At 33.0% G+C, this 19,995-nt stretch overlaps 1 protein-coding gene across 1 annotated transcript in view; it reads left to right on the top strand.

Annotated features, from left to right (window-relative positions):
• LOC107023441 (protein fluG-like) overlaps positions 1-19,995 on the top strand; it is a 60,240-nt gene that overhangs the window by 12,687 nt on the left and 27,558 nt on the right. The window contains exon 9 of the mRNA XM_027913906.1: positions 7,352-7,626. Within this exon, the coding sequence (XP_027769707.1) occupies positions 7,352-7,626 (275 nt within the window). The remainder of the gene's footprint in view (positions 1-7,351; positions 7,627-19,995) is intronic.

Below are 19,995 nucleotides of genomic sequence, written 5' to 3'. Positions count from 1 at the left end.
CTTAGCTAGTGACCTTGGTGCAAGCATTTTAACAGGTAAGCCAATTTCTGGTTTCAGCCCTCTAATAAAGCAACTAACAACCTGAAGTTCTGATAGTTCAACCGTAGTGAGTAATTAATCAAAAAGATTGACATAGTCGTGAATGGAGTTTACCTGTCTCAAGTCCTTGAAGTCGCCCATTGGATCGTCAAATAGTTCAACCCCCAAACCTTACATAGAGGCTCCCGGCATACTCATCAGCCCACCGTGGCCATTCTCTTAATATCCTATGCTTCATATAGGATTGGTGCCATTGGAGTTCCTTGACCTCGAAGTTGCAAGATGCCACCTTAATTTTTCAATCTCCGGGGTTTCATCTACATCGAAAAATTATTCACATCTATAAAGCCATTCCCTCAATCTGTGTCCATCAACTTCAGGGAAATCTATTTGGAAATTAATTACGAGTTGGCAATTGATAATTTTTAGGTTTATTTTTACCCCTAAATATTTCTTTGGTTGGGGTCTAACAAAACCATTGGTGTTCATAGATGTTCCCAACAACCTTCGAAATTCTTCCCTGTCATGAGCCACAGTAGCATCCACAGACTCTCGAATCTCGCAACTGAGTTGGTTACTCCTTCCATGGAGTGTTTAAGATTGTCGACCTCCTTGCGCAGCACTTGCATCGAGTTTTGTGATCTCCCATTGACAACGATCAGGGAATCCCTTGTAAGATTAAATACTTATATACATAATATCAGGATATTCATCACGATAATCTTACATCACGACTGTTAGGAGCACATACCTGATGAGGAAGACATCATCACAGAGAAAAGTGGAAGCTTTAGTAGTAAATTGGTTTCTACCTCCTTACCCTAACTTTATGTTACCACATCCGTCAGCGATGAAATTATTGTAGAGAATATGTGATTAAACCTAATGGGTGGAAGGAGGAACAATTTATCGAGGTTATGATTTAATCTAGTACATCCATGAAGTAACCAATAAACTGACGAGATCTATTTTTATTAAAAACTATTTGTGGTATTACTTGGGTTACAAGTAAACTTGGGCCATAAGTAAGAAATAATTAATAATAAATAGTAATTATTCTTACATTCTTCCACTTGGCCCAGTAACCATATATCATTAGTATTTAATAAACATTAGTTGCGCATGCAGTAAATCTCTTCTATAATGTCCATCATGCATACCACAATATAACAAACTACTAATGCGAGTTATGGCGGTTGTGCATAAATTTTAAGCTACATACTTTCTTCCATATACTACAACATTAGCAACTCATCATACTAGGTTCATAAGATATAAAAACATATAACATTATGGTCCACAATAATGTCTCATAAAGACTCATCTTGTAATTTCTCAAAATAATAATATGTACACCATTATAAGAAATAAGACATTCATTAATGTATATTAGAAACACATAATTTGAGTTCAGAGTGTAAAACATTATAAATGTATCAATCATAAGTACAACCAAGACCAGTTTTTGAATATGTTCTTTAAATGTCATTGGTTGTAAGTCTTTTGTTAACAGATTTGCAATCATGAGATCAGTTCTAATATTCTTAAGTAACACTCTTTGTTTCCGAATTTCTTTCTCGACAGTAAAGTACTTTAATTCCATATGTTTGACACATTTGGAGTACTTATTATTCTTGGAGAAGAATATTGATGCAGTATTATCACAATAAACTTTTAGCTTCTTGGTAATGGTGTCGACAACTCCAAGTCTTGAAATAATGTTTCGCAGCCATAATGTATAAAATGTGGCTTCATAACATTGCCATAAAATTTCTTTTCAGTTTTATAGTGATCCATTCTAGGATTACTTTAACATCTTTCTAACATTCTGACCACAAAGCTAATATATGGTCTTGTACAAGTTTGAACATAAATCAAACTTTCAACAATAGAAATTTAAGGAATTGAGACCATTTCCTTCCGTTCACATCATTCTTTGGGCATTGCATGAGATTAAATTTGTCCCTTTTTTTTAATAGGAACTATTCCTGCTAAACAATTGTTCATATTAAATCTCTCTAGAACTCTTTCGATATAGTCTTTTTGAGATAGTCTCAATAATCCTTGTGATCTATCATGGAATATTTCTATCCCTATCACGTCGAATGTCTCACCCATATCTTTCATTTCAAAGTTCATAGACGGAAAATCATTTGTCTCACGCAATTATGCCTAAATCATTAGAAACAAGTAAAATGTCATCATCATACAGGATAAAAATGTAAACTTACTCTCCCTGATCTTTTGGTATATACACGGATCAACAGTAATTTTTTTAAATCCAAAAGATGTTATGGTATCATTGAACTTTATATACCATTTTTGTGAGGCTTGTTTGAGTTCATATGTTGACTTCGTTAATTTACACACTATTTGATCTTTCCTTTTAATTTCAAAACCCCTTGGTTGGTCCATATAAACATCCTCATGCGAGGTCTACATTAAGAAAGACAGTTTTCACATTCATTTGGTCTAACTGTAAATCATAATGAGCTACTAAAGACAAAATAATTCTTTATGAGTCTTTCTTTAAGACCAATGAAAAGGTCTCTTTATAATCAATGCCTTCTTTTTTGAGTGTATCCATGGGCAACAAGTCTGGCTTTATATTGTTCAATATGTACCATTTGAATGACGTTTGGTCTTAAAGACCTATCTACACTCAATTGCATTAGAACCTTCTGGTAATTGAACGAGATCCCAAACTTTGTTGTATTATATGGATTTTGACTATTCATTCATGGCATCAATCCAATTATCAGACTCATTGTTTTCTCTAGATTGTGAAAATGAAATCAAATCTTTATTAACTTCAATGTCAAAATCTGTCTCTTGCAATAAATCACACGATGACCAATTTATGGCATTGTTTGTGGTTTATTTACGCCAGATACTTGTAAGTTAGTTCCTTCTTGAAGTGTTTCACCCAAATGTTGTTCAACATTGTTAAAGTGTTCTTCAACAAGGGGAACAACATTTGTGATTGGTGCGGAAGTAGGTACATTCATGGGCAATGGAATATTTACCCTTACCTCATTAATTTCCAGTCTTTGTCATTCAACACTCCCACCAACTTCACCACTCCAAAGGAGTTTTGCAAATGGACTTAGACATTGTTCTGATTCGTTACAATTTTCATAATATTCACCACCTCTATCTGACATAATGACTTTCACTTTCTTATCTAATTGTCTTTCAACCTCTTTAACGTACACTTTGGGAGCGTCCCCTGCTTGAGATTTCTTTCAACAAATAGATAAATCCATAATGTGAAAAATCATCGATATAGGTGATAAAATATTTATTTGCACCTACAGATGGAACATCAAAGGGTTCACAAATATCAGTGTGTATAATTTCAAGAAGCTAAGTGTTTATTGTGGCACCTTTCTTGATATGTTTGGTTTGCTTTCCTTTAATGTAATCCAAACATATATAAAGATCAATAAAATTCATATTCGGAAGAATCTCATTCTTTACTATTTTTTTTAATCTTTCTTTGGATACATGACCCAAATGTTTATGCCACGAATAAGCATAACATTCATTTAGTGAACTACGTCTAATTATTATGGAGTTTCAATATATATAAACCATCAATAAGAACCCCAGAAATATAAAAATAGTATTTTTTATATAAATTAAAACATCCATGTCCACATTTAAAATCAAATCCAGAAATATCAAGTCTTGAATCAAATTCTTAGAAATTGAAGGAACATAAAGAGTCTGTAATAGATCAAGGTGATGTTCACTCTCCAAGATCAAGCATAAGTCCTTATACCTTCAATTTTAGCCTTCATGCAATTTCCCATGAACAATATTTTTTTTAAAATTTGTATTCAGAGTTTGGATCGTAATGAATCTCTCCAACATAGTGGATACATGAAAAGTTGCACCAGAATCAAACCACCAAGTATTATTAGGAACTTTAATCAAATTTAATTTGAAACATACAAAGGCACTAAATGTACCTTTATTTTCAAATTAAGTTTTATGTTTTAAGTAATCTTTCTTATAGTGTCCTTCCTTTTTACAGAAATGTCACACATCATCCTCGAATTCCTTATGAGCATCCGGTGAAACTTTAGCAGGTGCTTTCTTTTTCTTAAACTTGTTAGCCTTTACTTTAAGTCCTTTACAAGCTTCTTGACCCATGAGGTTAATGGAATGACCTCATGTTTCTTAAATCTTGACTCCTCTTGGGTAAACATACTGGACAATTCACTAACATACCACTTATCCTTAATAGTGTTATAATTAATTTGGAATGGTACATACTCAAGAGTCAATGAGTTCATATAGACTGAACTAAGAAGGTGTCATGCACTTTTATCCCCAAGGTCGAAAGTCTTGTTGCAATGTTAGTAATCCCGATGATATGGTTTTGTATACTACGCGACCCATCAAATTTCATGGTCGTGAATTCATCCATTAGTGTACCAGCGAAAGACTTATCAGCAGAACGAAAACGTTCTTTCACAAACTTCAGGTATTGCCTGACACTTTCTGTTTGTGGAATAATACTTTTAATATTGTTAGCAACAGTCATTCACATGAACATAAAACTTAATCTGTTAGACGCTCCCATGATTTATGAAAAGACTTCTCATCATCACTGTTGTTATCATTAATGGCAGTGGATTTGTCATTTAGCATAGCGAAGTCAAGATCCATCATACCTAAGTGGAACTAGACTTGTTCAAGCCATTCAGAGAAGTTCAATTTATTGAACACAGTAACAAACGAAGCATGCGAATGAAGAGGAATAACTGAAAATAGATATGCATGCTCACATATCAAAAAAATATTGTGAATTTATTAAAACGATAAAAGTATATCATAATTTTTCTTTGGGTAGATACTACGACATACTATCATAATTTAAATGTCATTTTTCAAAAATATTTAATAGGCAATTAAATAAATATACGACATCTTTGGATATACAATATATGTTTGATTGATAATATTAATGTACCTCATAATTTTCAGTATTCGTAGAATGATAGATTCACCTTTGGTAAAACTTTTTAAGTTCTATCAATAGTGAAAGTCAATTTATCTATTTATTTGTCAATGTAGGCATTTAATTAACTTTCATAGATAAATGACAATTTTATGAGTGCATATTTTTCTTAATCATACTAGTTTGGTCACTTTGGTGACTAACAAGCTATATGAATACAAATGCATACATAATCTCATAAAATTTTGTGCATGTGAATAATTTTAAACATTTTAGTTTGACCACTTTGGTGACTAACAAATTATAGAAACATAATACATGCATCAGTGATTATAAACATGATATGTGTAAACGTTAATTTCTCTAGTTTGGCCACTTTGGTGACTAACAAACTATATAAATATAAAATACACATAACATCATACATTTTTTGTGCATGTGAATAATTTTAAACATTTTAATTTGACCACTTTGGTGACTAACAAACTATAGAAACATAATACATGCATCAAGTGATCATAAATATGATATGTGTACACGTTAATTTCTCTAGTTTGACCACTTTGGTGACTAAAAATATATAAACATACAAAACACACATAATATCATAAAATTTGTGCATGTGCATAATTTTAAGCATTTTAGTTTGGTCACTTTGGTGACACAAACTATAGAAACATAATACATGCATCAAGTTGAAAAATCAGACCCAGTTTCTTGTGCCAAAAAATAATGAATTGTATTACTCCACATATGCCAAGTGAACATAAATATTATATGTGTAAACATTAATTTTCTATTTTGGCCACTTTGGTGACTAACAAACTATATTGCATACATATTATTTATTACTTAATATAAAAATCACTTTAATTTATTGCACAATCTAATAGAGAACATAATTATTACATTATGGGAGAAATTAAAATTTTCAGAATTTGTGCAATCTAAAACAAAACATAATTATTTATTTATTTAGTAATGGTGGGCGGTAATTACTCTTTATTACCCTACCAAAGCTGATGCGGTTCTATAATTCATGATTATATGTTCAAAGAATCCATGCTCTGATGCCACATGTAAGATTAAATACTTGAATACATAATATCAGGATCTTAAACACGATAATTTTACATAGAGATTGTTGGGAGCACATACCTTATGAGGAAGACATCATCACAGAGAAAAGCGGAAGAGTTAGTAATAAATTGATTTCTACCTCCTTACCTTAACTTTATGTTTCCACAAAATATCAGCGATGAAATTATTGTAGAGAATATGTGATTGACCCTAATGGGTGGAGGGATGACCAATTTATAGAGGTTATGATTTAATCTGGTACGTCCATCAAGTAACCAATAAACTGACGAGATCTATTCCTTATCAAAAACTATTTATGGTATTACTTGGGTTACAAGTAAGCATGGGCCATAAGTAACAATAACTAATAATAAATAATAATTATTCTTACATCCCTTGCTCTGATACCAATGCTACATCGTCGATTGAGTAAGCCTAAAGAGCAAAGATTGAGAATTGCTCTTGGACAGCAGAACTCGATTCCTCCAAGGAAGAAGATGAATTGAGAGAGAAAGACATTCTCTTATTGATCTTAATTCATCCTCCTTTACAATGAAATCAGCCGACTATATGTAATAAGGGATAACTGTCCGCAAGTCAGTTATACCTAACTTGTAACCGACTTCTTCTACAACTATTACAACTCACTTGTCGGTCACGTTCCGCACTTTACAGACTTAACTCCAAAATTAATACTAATTCAATTCCTAATCAATTGACAAACTCCAAAAAGTGATGAACTAACATAAAAAATTGATTTACTCATTTTATTATTGTTGGGCCCCTCCATTTGGTGATCTTGGTTGGGACTCCTGCGATTGAAAAGTGCATGCGTCCAATGACGTTTCTATGCAATTACAAAGAAATATCATGCAATCTTGATGCACGGGAATGCGACTCTTTTTAAAGAGATTAGAAGTTTTGTACATGCATAGGGGGAAAATCTAGTACGAAACAAGTGAGGTTTTAGAAAATAAAACTCACCGGAACCGTTTGGGTCCCAATCCAAACCACTTAAACAAGTTGCAAATGGATATCATAACGTGTTCAAAACCTCTATACCTAAAATTAACGTTAAATCTAACTAAAAGGTTGGGTTGTTACAAAAACAAATATTTCTTCATGTAGTGTGACAATGATTTTTTCTTTTATCAGGCAAATAGTTTCTTTAAAATCTGTACAGAATTGAGAATCATCGCCAAGCAACTACATTCAACTTGAATAATATGTTGTTCTTATTTTCTTACTATCTTCTATTTGTAGGTGCAAAGAAAGCACGTGAAGTGGTATTCAATGTTCTATGGGATGCATGCGTCCATGATGATATTTCAATTACAGAAGCTCTTGCAATTGTTAAAGCTATTTTTGCAGAAAATGCAAAGCAATTCTACAAGGTTGATGCTTCACCAAGATATTCTGAGGTAGAACCGCACTCGTTATCATCTCCATTCAAGAAGGAAGAGTTAAATGGTCCATTGACAGATGTTACCGCTGTTCGTGTTATTTGGTTAGATTTCTCTGCTCAACATAGATGCCGTGTAAGCTTTACTTTATGTTTTTACCTATAAAGATTATAAATTGCTTAATGATAAGTTTTTCAATGCCTACAACTACCCAAACCTTTTTTCCACAATAAGAAAATACATGATATTGAATAGTGTACAATAAAGTTATTGTCTATCAACAACAAATGATGCATATATTGTGTAGTTAGTTTAAAGTATACTATGATATATTAGAAGAAATTTCACTTACTAGATTAAGTTCTTTATCATGGAATTTCTTTTCATCTTGATGAAATACACCAAAACTAATTATGTGATATAGCTATTGATTAAGAAAGTAGATGTTAAGTATATGAATTCCATACAAATAAAGAAAAATACATTTCCTAGGACACCCTTGATACAAAGAGAAAAAGATGATGGCACATATATTTTTTGAAATATTCTCTACCGAGGCTACTTCTTAAAGAAGATGCGAACATCATAACTCATGTCCCTTCCTATTAGAGATCAATACTTGGAGGGTATAAATGACTTGTATTTTACTAAAAAATATAATCCCACCAGCTTATAGGTACCTTCTAATGGTTTATATATATTGTTCTTTTTTTACTATCCCAAAATGTTTTACATTTTATTTTAAAAGAAAAATAATATTTTTTGGGATAATAATGTTTTCATCTTTAGTTTTAACTAATTCTAATAATTTATGGAAGTTTTATCCATGTAGGGTGTGATGTGCCAATTTTTTTTTAATAAAAGAGAGTTTATGTATAAAACAACACACTCTCAATAATTTAGGAATGAAACTAAAAAAATGATAATTTAGGTACGTTTTTGATATTTATTTAAATAAAAATAATAATAATATATATATATCATATAAAGGTACCTTAGTTGGTGGGATAATATTTTGTTTAGTAAAATACAAGTCATTTATACCCCCCAAAGTATGATCTCTAATAGGAAGGGACATGAGCTATCGTTAAGGCTGGGACATGAGTTATAATTAAGGTTGGGCACCGGACTGGGTTGTATCGGTGTGGTACCATTTCGATCTGTTCAGGTCTGATATTCTTCAGGATGGAATGGGATACCGTGAACCGGTACTCAGAACTGAAGAGTTCATGATTTGATATCGGTTTATTTCAATTTAGTCCGATTTTGTCTTGGTCCAATCCAGTTTCAGCTAATTATTTTTGATTAATTAATTTATATTTTATAACTGTAATAAAATCAAGCTCATGGAAATATAAATATAAAGAGATGAAGACAAGAGAAGTAAGATGCAAGATAAGACTTTCTTCTTATTCAAGTGTCTTCAAGTCTCATTTGTATATATTACAATAGTGAATGAACAACCCTATTTATAGAGTGAGAAATCACTCCAAAGGTCACCATGTTAAATATCATAATAAATAGATACATTCTTATCCAAAAAGGTTCATATAACTTAGTGAATATGAATGGTTGTTCATGTACCAACCTTATGGACTATCTACTCATTCAATGAATTTATAACACTCCCCCTTGGATGTCCATAGATAACGTGCCTCGTTAAAACCTTACTAGGAAAAACCCTGTGGAAAAAAATTCTAGTGAAGGAAAAAGAGTACACATATCTTTTGATACGCACCATTTGTTGCCTCATTAAAAACCTTGCCAGGAAAATCCAGTGGGAAAAAACCTCGGTCAAGGGAAAAAGAGTGCAACGCGTATTATACTCCCCCTGATTAAAACATCACTTAATTTCTTGGTGATGATGTCTCCAATCTTCGTACATTGTGGTTGGTATATTCTTTTTCAAAGAAAAAACCACACATTTCTTGAATATGGTGTGTCATTTATCTCAACCAGACGCACTTTCGACTTGCTTCATGGAGGACTTTTATTTCTGCATGGCAACATTTGTTTCATTGATCGCCAGGATATTATTGTGCCTCCACATGCAAACACATAGCGTGCTTGAGATAGAGCTTTATGCGGATTAGATAAATATTCTGCATCTGCGTAACTAAACAATTTTGTCTTGGATTCCTCGAAATAGAATAAATCCATATGTATGGTCCTTCGAGGATATTCAATTATGTGCTCAACACCATTTCAATGTCCTTTTATCAGGGAGAAACTGAATCTTGCCAAAAAATTTACTGCAAAACAAATATCTGGTCAAATATTGTTAGTAAGATGCACCAGTTGCCAATATATGGAGTTTCATCACCGAGAAGTTCTTCATCCTTCTTTTAAGATCAAACTAAATTATCATATATGTCAAGTGATCTCATAATCAATGGGGTACTCAATGAATGCGATATATCCACATAAAATTGCATCAAAATTTTTCAGTGTATGTGCACTGTTAGACAAATATTTTATTTGTCAAATTAACAATCTGTAGGTCAAGACAAAATTTTGTCTTACCAAGACCTTTTCATAAAAATACAAGGACTATTAGGGTCATTCTTTTGTACCCTTTTTCTTCCTAGACTATTTCAATCCATATAAGGATTCTTGAAGCTTTATTGGAAAAGTTTCTTTCAAACTCCTATATGCTTCAGACACCTCGATTGTTTCAAGGATTTTCATATAACCTTCATTGTCTAGCTAGACATTAAAATTATTCATTTACATGCATTCAAGTTTTCATATGTTGCCAGATCAAAACAAACCTCATTTCATCCACCAAAGGAGAAAACATCTCCACTAATGTCAAGATTTTTGCGATAAACCTTTATGCCCCAAGGCACAAACCGTATTTGACATCTTACGGTTGTACTATCTCATAATAATTTATTTGTACCCCACTGACATTATTCCTTGATTTATAGACTACCAGTCCAAAATGTCACTTTTCTAAGTGAAACAAAATATACTTGAATTGTGCATTTTACTTGGTCAACCATTAATCTGTCCACACTATATGACAGGTTTGAATTCAAGATCCTCATCACAATTTATATCATTGAGCGCTACCTCATATCAAAGATACCGTCGACGGTTATTTGATATCGATTCCAACAAGACATAACTTATCGAGATCTCTTCATTTTTCATTATTTCAGGTACCTGAACCTTTTTCAAGATTTTATGAAGTGTTATGTCAATGTGCTCTTTTATAGCACTTGCCTCATTATCATGACCATATTGATCATTTGCTCCTTCCTTCTTCAAGGAATTTTATATTTGGAATCGATTGGTCTATTACGCTTCCGGCGTATCATAGACTCTGTCCTTCAAGGACTTCACATTGGAGCATTTGCAGCTGAATTATATCATAGGGTCAGTGCATTCATCTGGCAACTGATTTGCAACATTATGCAACTGAATTATCCCTTGAACTTTAAGTTCACATATTTATTTAACGAGGATCTAGATAATTCATAATTAACCTCACACATAATTTTCAGCTGTCAATCATCTCTCCCCCTAATGTTAGAAAATCTAACATTCATTCCAACCTTATTTGGAAGTTCATCTTTGTGCGTGGTGGAGCAATTAAAATCATAACCGCACATTCAACATTTTAGATGAAAATTATATGGTTCCTGACCCTGAACCAATTTTAATGGGGAAACCTTGTTGGTTTGATGCATACATGTGTTGCTACATGTTAAATAAAATTATCTCATACCAAATCTTATTTGGGAGTTTTGTTCTCATAACCATGATTTAGCTATAATTGGAGGCATACAATTTCTGCTAAATCAACCAGCATTATCAATATAATTTCATAGTTTGGAACTGTGCTCTTAATTTTAACAATTCGAGCAAACAACCTTACAAAAACCAATTTGTAAGTTGACAACAAAATACATGTGACCATCGCATAGATGCATCAATCATATAGTTGCAAATGATCCACATGACAGGTGAACGGGCCCATATTCACCCTTTTATATGTTCCAAAAATTTTAGGGGATTACAATCCCAACCTTAGCTGGTACAATGATCATTTTATCAAGAGAACAAGCAACACAAGAGAATTCTTGAAGAATCTTTATTTCTTCATCATATAAATCACCTGAATTCTCAATCACGTTTGCATCACATTTAATCGGAATGGTCAACCAGTCATGCCAACTGATCTTTATTTTAGTACACTTATAATTTACTTTTACATGTGATTTCATCAGCATGTACATGTTTGTATGGAACAAACAAGAGGAAAAGTGGGGTAATCTTTTACATAAACATTTATAACCCTCTTCGGTTGTAGTGATTTATAGTCTCAATATTTATTTTCAATTCATCCGAAACTTAAAAAGTTTCTTTTGAGACTTACTACAACCCCAATATTATTCCTCTGATAATAGCACAACTCGTTAGAGCTTGCAATTAATTTTGTGTACTATCACATATTGCATGACACCATCCCTATGGTGAGCATCTCCTTCAAGGAGGAAATTATATTATTATTGTCATGGTCAAAATCATTACGAGCAAGACGTCTTTCTTGCTTTACTTTTGTTGTACCATAGGTACACAACCAATGACAAATTTGTATTGCCACACAATAATGACCACAACCCTTATAGGCAAGAACTATTTCTTTCTTTTGCCCTTTCGGTAGTTCACAATAAACATACCATAGTGACGTATAAAACGTACAATACAATTAGCCATTTCTGCCAAATAAAATTTATTTCCTCTCAAATCTCCCGTAGAGATGAGAAGTGACATATATCATTTTTTCTCAAACCTTCCATAGAGGTGAGTTGTGGCATATATCCAACCCATAATGATTTTATCACATCTGGACCCATTCTCTTATAGAATGGTCGAGCATTCACGATACTCATCACAAGTCACATTCTCTTCAAGGAATGGACTAATTATTTATATGTACTTCATAAATTTGCATTATAAGCACATTGTCATGGCTTTAAAATTCATCATATTTCCATGACACACCTCAACATCACTTTGAAAGATCAAGTGTACCATCACTTTATCTTCTTGTATCATGATAGAGGATTTATAAACTTGTCAAATTATTGGGTTGACAACATTCACAAGTCTAATGACCTTTCATACCATTTTGATAATAAAAATTGCCTTCACATTTTGAAGGACTATTTGAAGAACTCATAGTGTTCTTCCTTTTATCATTACCACAATGATGACTATTATAATTATGTCCCTCCACGCCCTTATTCATATCATTAATCATTTGTCATCTTTCAGACTAACATTCACTGCTACCACATTCATATGATTGAATGGAGCAAGTTAACAGGCGGATTTCAGAGTTATTACATGTTGCTACCACATTCTTTTCAAGGAATGAAGCAAATTCAATAGGATGAATTTCAAGACTTTTCATCAAAGCCTTAGTCATCATTATATCATCATTATGGTGCATTGACTCAAACTCAATGTCTTATCCATATAAGGTGTTTTACGCCATAATTCTATGGGACTTGAACTCAATCACGGTGCATCAAAACTCAAATTGATGTCTTACCCTTTTTGTGCGATAGAACTTGAATCTATCGTCTTATCCTCAAATATTTTTATTATGGTGAATCCGGACTTTAACCTGATGTCTTACCCTTTTGGTGCGATGAAACTTGAATCCATCGTCTTACCCTTAACCAACGGTATAATAAACTGAAGTACAACATGACTCACCCTTTGAGTCTTTCAAAACAATCAAAATAACATTCAAATTCATGCTATTAAAATTTTGTACCTTCTTATATTTAAGAAATTTTGTATAGCATGTCATATTCAACCAATAGTAGTATATGTCTTCGGTTCCTGATAATTGTTAGTGACTGAATACTATTTTTATTCTAAATCATAAAAATATTCTAGAAAATACATACCTGATTTTATGCATATAATACCTTGATTCTCATAATGAGATCAACCAAAACATGAGTTAAAGAAAAACTAAAAATCAATCTTAATTGACTAGAGACTCGTGCTGATAACGTTTTATAAAATCAAGCTCATGGCAATATAAATATAAAGAGATGAAGACAAGAGAAGTAAGATGCAAGATAAGACTTTCTTCTTATTCAAGTGTCTTCAAGTCTCATTTGTATATATTACAATAGTGAATGAACAACCCTATTTATAGAGTGAGAAATCACTCCAAAGGTCACCATATTAAATATCATAATAAATAGATACATTCTTATCCAAAAAGGTTCATGTAACCTAGTGAATATGAATGGTTGTTCATGTACCAACCTTATGGACTATCCACTCATTCAATGAATTTATAACAATAACTTATTTATAGGCATATTTCCAAAATAAAAAAAATTGGATTGGATTGTTATTTTTTTAATTTGTGTCATTGTTTTATCCTTAATTTTATTTAGTTTTTTAAAATTACAAACTTAAGTTATTTAAATTACAAGTTATAAATATAACTTATAACATATAAATGAGTAATAAGTTATAGACTTCAAAAGATTCAAAATCAAATCTTGTAAACTTAAGCTCAAAAACTTTACTAAAAACACTTTATTAAACTTAAATTTGCAAATTTAATAAGTAAAATTAGAACAAAATATCTATAAAATAATCATAAGTAAAATTACGTTATAAATTTCAAAACATAAATAAACAATCATATTTTCGTAATTCAAAAGATCAAAATAACTAAAAGTAATTATTATTTTTTGATATAGCTCATCCCATTTCATTCCGGTTCGATTCCGTTCCATCCCGATATATATAGTGGGACAGGACAGAACCTAGTACCCATCCCTGTAATTTCGGTCTGATTTATCCCAGTACCGATCAACAAACCGGTCAACTTATCTCATTCCGATACAGGTTCATTCCGATCCCGTCCGTAGCCTTAGTTATGAAGTTCACATCTTCTGTATGAATAATATTTTCTTTTAAAATAAAATGTGAAACATTTTTTTTACCCCACTCTATCACTTGTTCTCACCGCAACCCCCGTCCCCCCATCCCCTCATTTGTTTTTATTTAAAGAAAATTAATCTTCTATAAAAGTATTTAATTTTTTTAATTCATCTCCTCTCTCCTCCCTCCCCTTCAAACAGAATTTTAGGTATTATTTTATTTATTTATGTTATACTATACTAGATATACAAAGAGGAAAATCCTAAAAGTAAGATATTGTTAAGGATGTGAATTAAAAAAGAAAAACTCCATTGAAGAGTAGTAGAGAGACACAGAGAAACAATGAAGAAGAGGAGAAAATTTCTATGTTGAAAACTACTTCTGCAATGATACATACTATCCTTTATATAAAACATGTCATGACTAATATCCTCTAACTAATTTACTGACATATTCTAACTAACTAACTAATTAACTAACTAAACATATTTACACCTTTAACAGTGTACAATTACAACTAGTATTATTAGGGAACTTGTACACATTTAGTTAGTTCCTTTACACCCCCCCTTCAAGCTAGGAGCTATGAAGATGTTCTTCATCCCTATCTTGGACATTAGATACGTGTGAGGGCCTTTCCCAAGTGCCTTAGTAAGTATATCTGCTGGCTGTTCTGAGGATGGTAGATAGGCAGTGATAAGCAGTCCATCTTGAATCTTTTCTCTGATGAAGTGACAATCAATATCTATGTGTTTCGTTCTTTCATGAAACACAGGATTGGCTGCAATTTGTAATGCTGAAGTGCTATCTGAATAAACAGGTACTGGTAGAGAAATATCAACTCCTAATTCCTGAAACAAACCAACAGTCCAAACAATCTCTGCAACAGTTGAGGCCATGGCTCTGTACTCAGCCTCAGCTGAACTTCTGGAAACTGTAACCTGCTTTTTCGACTTCCATGAAATAAGAGATTCTCCATATTTGATTAAGTATTCAGTGATTGGCCTCCTGTTGTTTATACATGAACCCCAATCAGCATCACAAAACACCTGTAAACTATTTCCTCCAGTTGATGACATTAGAATTCCCAAACCTGGTTCTGTCTTCAAATATCTGACCAGTCTGAGTGCTGAATTCATATGTGAAGCTTTTGGTGCATGCATAAATTGACTTAGACACTGAACTGCAAATGATATGTGCGGTCTAATGGTTGTGCGATACAATAACCTTCCAATCAATCTTTGGTAACTTGTAGGATCCTCAAGAAGTGTATCATCATGTGAAGAATTTATGTGATCATCATACTCTGTAGAGGTGAGTTTTAGATTCATTTCCATAGGTGTTGACACTGTCTTAGCACCTGATAGCCCCATGTCAGATAATAACTCCAAAGTATACTTCCTTTGATGTATGAGTATCCCAGTGTCACTTCTAGCAAACTCCAACCCAAGGAAGTACCTTAGTTCTCCTAAGTCTTTAATCTTGAATGCATGATGCAATGCTGTCTTAGTTTCATGAATCATATTGGAATCACTTCCTTTTATCAGTAAATCATCTACATATACTAATACAACTACTAATTTGTTTTCCTTCCTCTTAGTAAACAAAGAGTAGTCTGTATTGCTCTGTATGAAGCCTGAATCAATCAAGGTAGTGGTTAGTTTAATGTTCCACTGTCTTGACGCTTGTTTAAGACCATAGAGAGATTTCAACAATCTGCATGCTTGATCACTGCCAACTTTTCTATTAAGACCATCAGGAGGTGTCATATATACTTCTTCATATAAATCTCCTTGTAAAAATGCATTGTATACATCCATCTGATGTAATGTCCAATGATTTTTAGCTACAATAGAAACAACAGACCTCACAGTTTCCATTTTCATCACTGGAGAGAAAGTATCTTGGTAATCAAAACCTTACTTTTGATTGTACCCCTTAGCAACTAGTCTAGCCTTGTATCTCTCTACACTTCCATCTGCATTATATTTGATCTTGTACACCCATTTACATCCTATGGCTTATTTATTCTTGGTCAATGTCACCAATTCCCATGTTCCATTTTATTCTAGTGCCTTGATCTCATTCTTCATAGCATCTACCCATTTAGGATCTTGTACTGCCTCTGAATAGTTTGATGGCTCAGTCTCAATAGAAAACTTTGAGACAAAACTCTGATATGTAGGTGATAATCCTTCACAGTCTAACACTGAGGCAAGAGAGTAGTTACACTTCTTGGAACCAACTTTGATTACATAATCTTTGTGCCAAACAGGAGGTGTAGAACTCCTGCTTGATTTCCTCAAAGGTGATGAAATAATGTCACATGAAATTGAACTATCTGATGAATCAATTACACAATTCTAAAAATTTTGAGAAGAGGAAATACACTCATTGTCTTGACAAGTAACTGAAGATGTAGAATCTGCAACTAATACATCATAATCAAACAGGTCTGGTGAATGTACTTGTTGTGTCTGTTTAGGAGTGTTATCAAGGAAAGGAAAAATTGTTTCCAAAAATATCACATCTCTGCTAATGAAGAATCTTTTGTTTTCCAAATCATACAGCTTGTATCCCTTTTGAGTTGTACCATATCCATCAAAACAACTCTTATTGCCCTTGGACTAAACTTATCATGTGTGGTAATATTAGTGGCAAAACACATGCATCCAATAACTCTCATGTGGTTTAAAGAAGGAGGTCTTCCATATAGTTTCTCAAAGGATGATACATTTCCTAAAGTTGTAGAAGGAATTCTGTTTAATACATGAGTAGCAGCATGAATACATAAACCCCAAAATTTATCAGGAAAACCAGCTTGAAATTTGATAGCCCTTGCAGTTTCTAGAATTCGTCTATGTCTCCTTTCCACCACCCCATTTTGTTGAGGTGTATAGGGACAAGAACTCTCATGAATGATGCCATGAAGTTTGAATAAATCATCACAGTTGGTATTGAAAAATTCAGTACCATTATCAGATCTTATCCTTTTGATCCTTTTATCAAATTGAGTTTCTATTTCAACAACAAATTGTTTTAAGAAACTAACAACATCAGATTTAAGTCTCACAAAGAAAGTCCAAGTCCATCTAGAATAGTCATCAACAATGGTCAAAAAATATCTCATACCATCATATGTTTCAACTCTATAGGGACCGCAAACATCCATATGTTGAAGCTGAATACAAGTAGATCTACTAGTACTGTGTGGAAAAGGTAATCTTGTCTGCCTAACAAGAGGACAAACATCACACTTATGTAAAGTAAACTTGTTACCAAACTTGTGAAATGTTGAAATTTTTCTGATGACTCCCATGGGAACATGTCCCAGACTTTGATGCCATATATTTACATTTACCTCCATACCCTGAATGGTTGTCATGCATTGTTGTGATTGTAATATCTTGTGACTATACTGACCATGCTGAGAATAGAAAGTGTAAAGTCCATCTTCCTCTTCACCAATCACTCTCACCTTCCCAGATCCTAGGTCATGAAAAACACAACAATTTTGGTAAAATGTGACATAGCAATTCAAGTCTTTTGTCACTTGAGATACTGGCATAAGATTGAATTTGAAAGCTGGTACACATAACACTCTTCTAAGAACATCACCTCCTCCTATGTGACAATCTCCAATACGTGAAACCTTAGCAGAAGTACCAGTTGGCAATTGAACTTGACCTGCATTCTCTACCAAAACTGTATTATATAAACATGTAGGGTCTCTTACTATATGATGGGATGCACCACTGTTTATAATCCACTTCAAAGAAGCACCTGAAGGCAAATGATTACCTGTCATATTTGCAGTACCACTTATATCATCAAGTTTAGCTTGATCAAGCATTTTGAGCAGTTTCTGATGTTGCAATGGTGTGAATAAAGGCATAGGCATATGATGGTGAGATTCATTGTGTTATGAAGAAGAAATATATGGAAATTCAACTTGCATCTGATTATGATATGATGACTGCATCTGAGGATTGTGAGATAATTGAATTGGTTATGTTTTATCACATTAGTACTGTTGAGATACATGCCCTGCATGATAAGTAGAATTTCCAGCAACAATTGTATCTCTTTTACCTTTGTAATCAGCTGGATATCCAATCAGTTTATAACAATTACCCTTCAGATGAGCAGTTTTGTGACAGAAATTACATTTCAGTAGTTTGTTACAATCAGTCCTCATGTGACCTTTTATATTGCAGAAATCACAAAAGGCATTTGGATTATAAGGTCTTCTAGGTTTATGACTGCTAGGACCAGACTTAGATATAAACATTGCAGTAGGAACCATATCAGACATCATTCTACTCTATCCCCGGCTACCATTCTTTGACTTTCATCTTGATTAACCATAACATAAGCTTGATTGATGCTAGGAAGTTGTGGCATTAACAAAATTTGACTTCTAGCCTTACTATAATTGTCATTAAGCCCCATGAGAAATTGCAACATTCTCTGATGTTGTGATTGCTCAAAAAAATCTTTAGATCTAGAACATGTACAAGCTGGAGGAGGCATTATACAATCGTACTCATCCCACAAATCCTTCAGTCTATAGTAATATAGTGATACAGATGAAACACCTTGAACAAGAATAAAGATTTTCTTATGCAACTGAAAAATACGAGAGCTATTTACCTTATTAAACCTCTCTTTAAGATCTCCCCAAATCAAGAGTGAATCTGAACAATAAAGAACTCCACTCTGAATATCTTTACTTACATTGCACAATATCCACGAAACAACTATGACATTACAGCGATCCCAAAGTCGAGTCAAATCCCCTGTGAATTGTGTCTTTTTCACTGTTCGATTGATAAATCCAACCTTATTCTTCCCAAGCAAAGCTAACTCCATAGCCTTACTCTATAAGGTATAGTTATCACTTCCAGTAAGTAAGATCCCAACATTCCATGATCCAGTTGAATCTGATGGATACAGATACAGAGGATGAAGATGATCAAAAGAAGCAGCAGATATGGAAGTTCCTGAAGCAACTCCTTGAACCTCCATGAAATCGGAGAGAAAAAAAATTAAACTGACTAAGAAACAATGAAATTCTTTACTGGTTGTGTAAGAATTGTTCAAATCCAAGATCGTATTGCTCTGGTACCATGTTAAGACTGTGAATTAAAAGAGAAAAACTCCATTGAAGAGTAGTAGAGAGAAACATAGAAGCAATGAAGAAGAGGAGAAAATTTCTATGTTGAAAACTACTTCTGCAATGATACATACTATCCTTTATATAATAACATGTCATGACTAATATCCTCTAACTAATTTACTGACATATTCTAACTAACTAACTAACTAAACATATTTACACCTGTAACAGTGTACAATTACAACTAGTATTATTAGGGAACTTGTACACATTCAGTTAGTTCTTTTACAGATACATATCTAATAGTCTAAAACAAACTGAGAAATATGTAAATAAATAGGGAAGGATGGTTAATAAAATGGGGTAGAGCTTTTATTTTTTAAAATAAAATACTATCAAATTTCTTTTGGAGGGGCATGAGTGGGTGTTATTGTGTGTGGGGGTAGGGTGGGGGG

Source organism: Solanum pennellii, chromosome 1 (assembly GCF_001406875.1).
Source record: "Solanum pennellii chromosome 1, SPENNV200".
Classification (NCBI taxonomy): domain Eukaryota; kingdom Viridiplantae; phylum Streptophyta; class Magnoliopsida; order Solanales; family Solanaceae; genus Solanum; species Solanum pennellii.
Note: the sequence above shows the minus strand (reverse complement) of the source record. Positions and strands in the feature narration are given on the sequence as shown.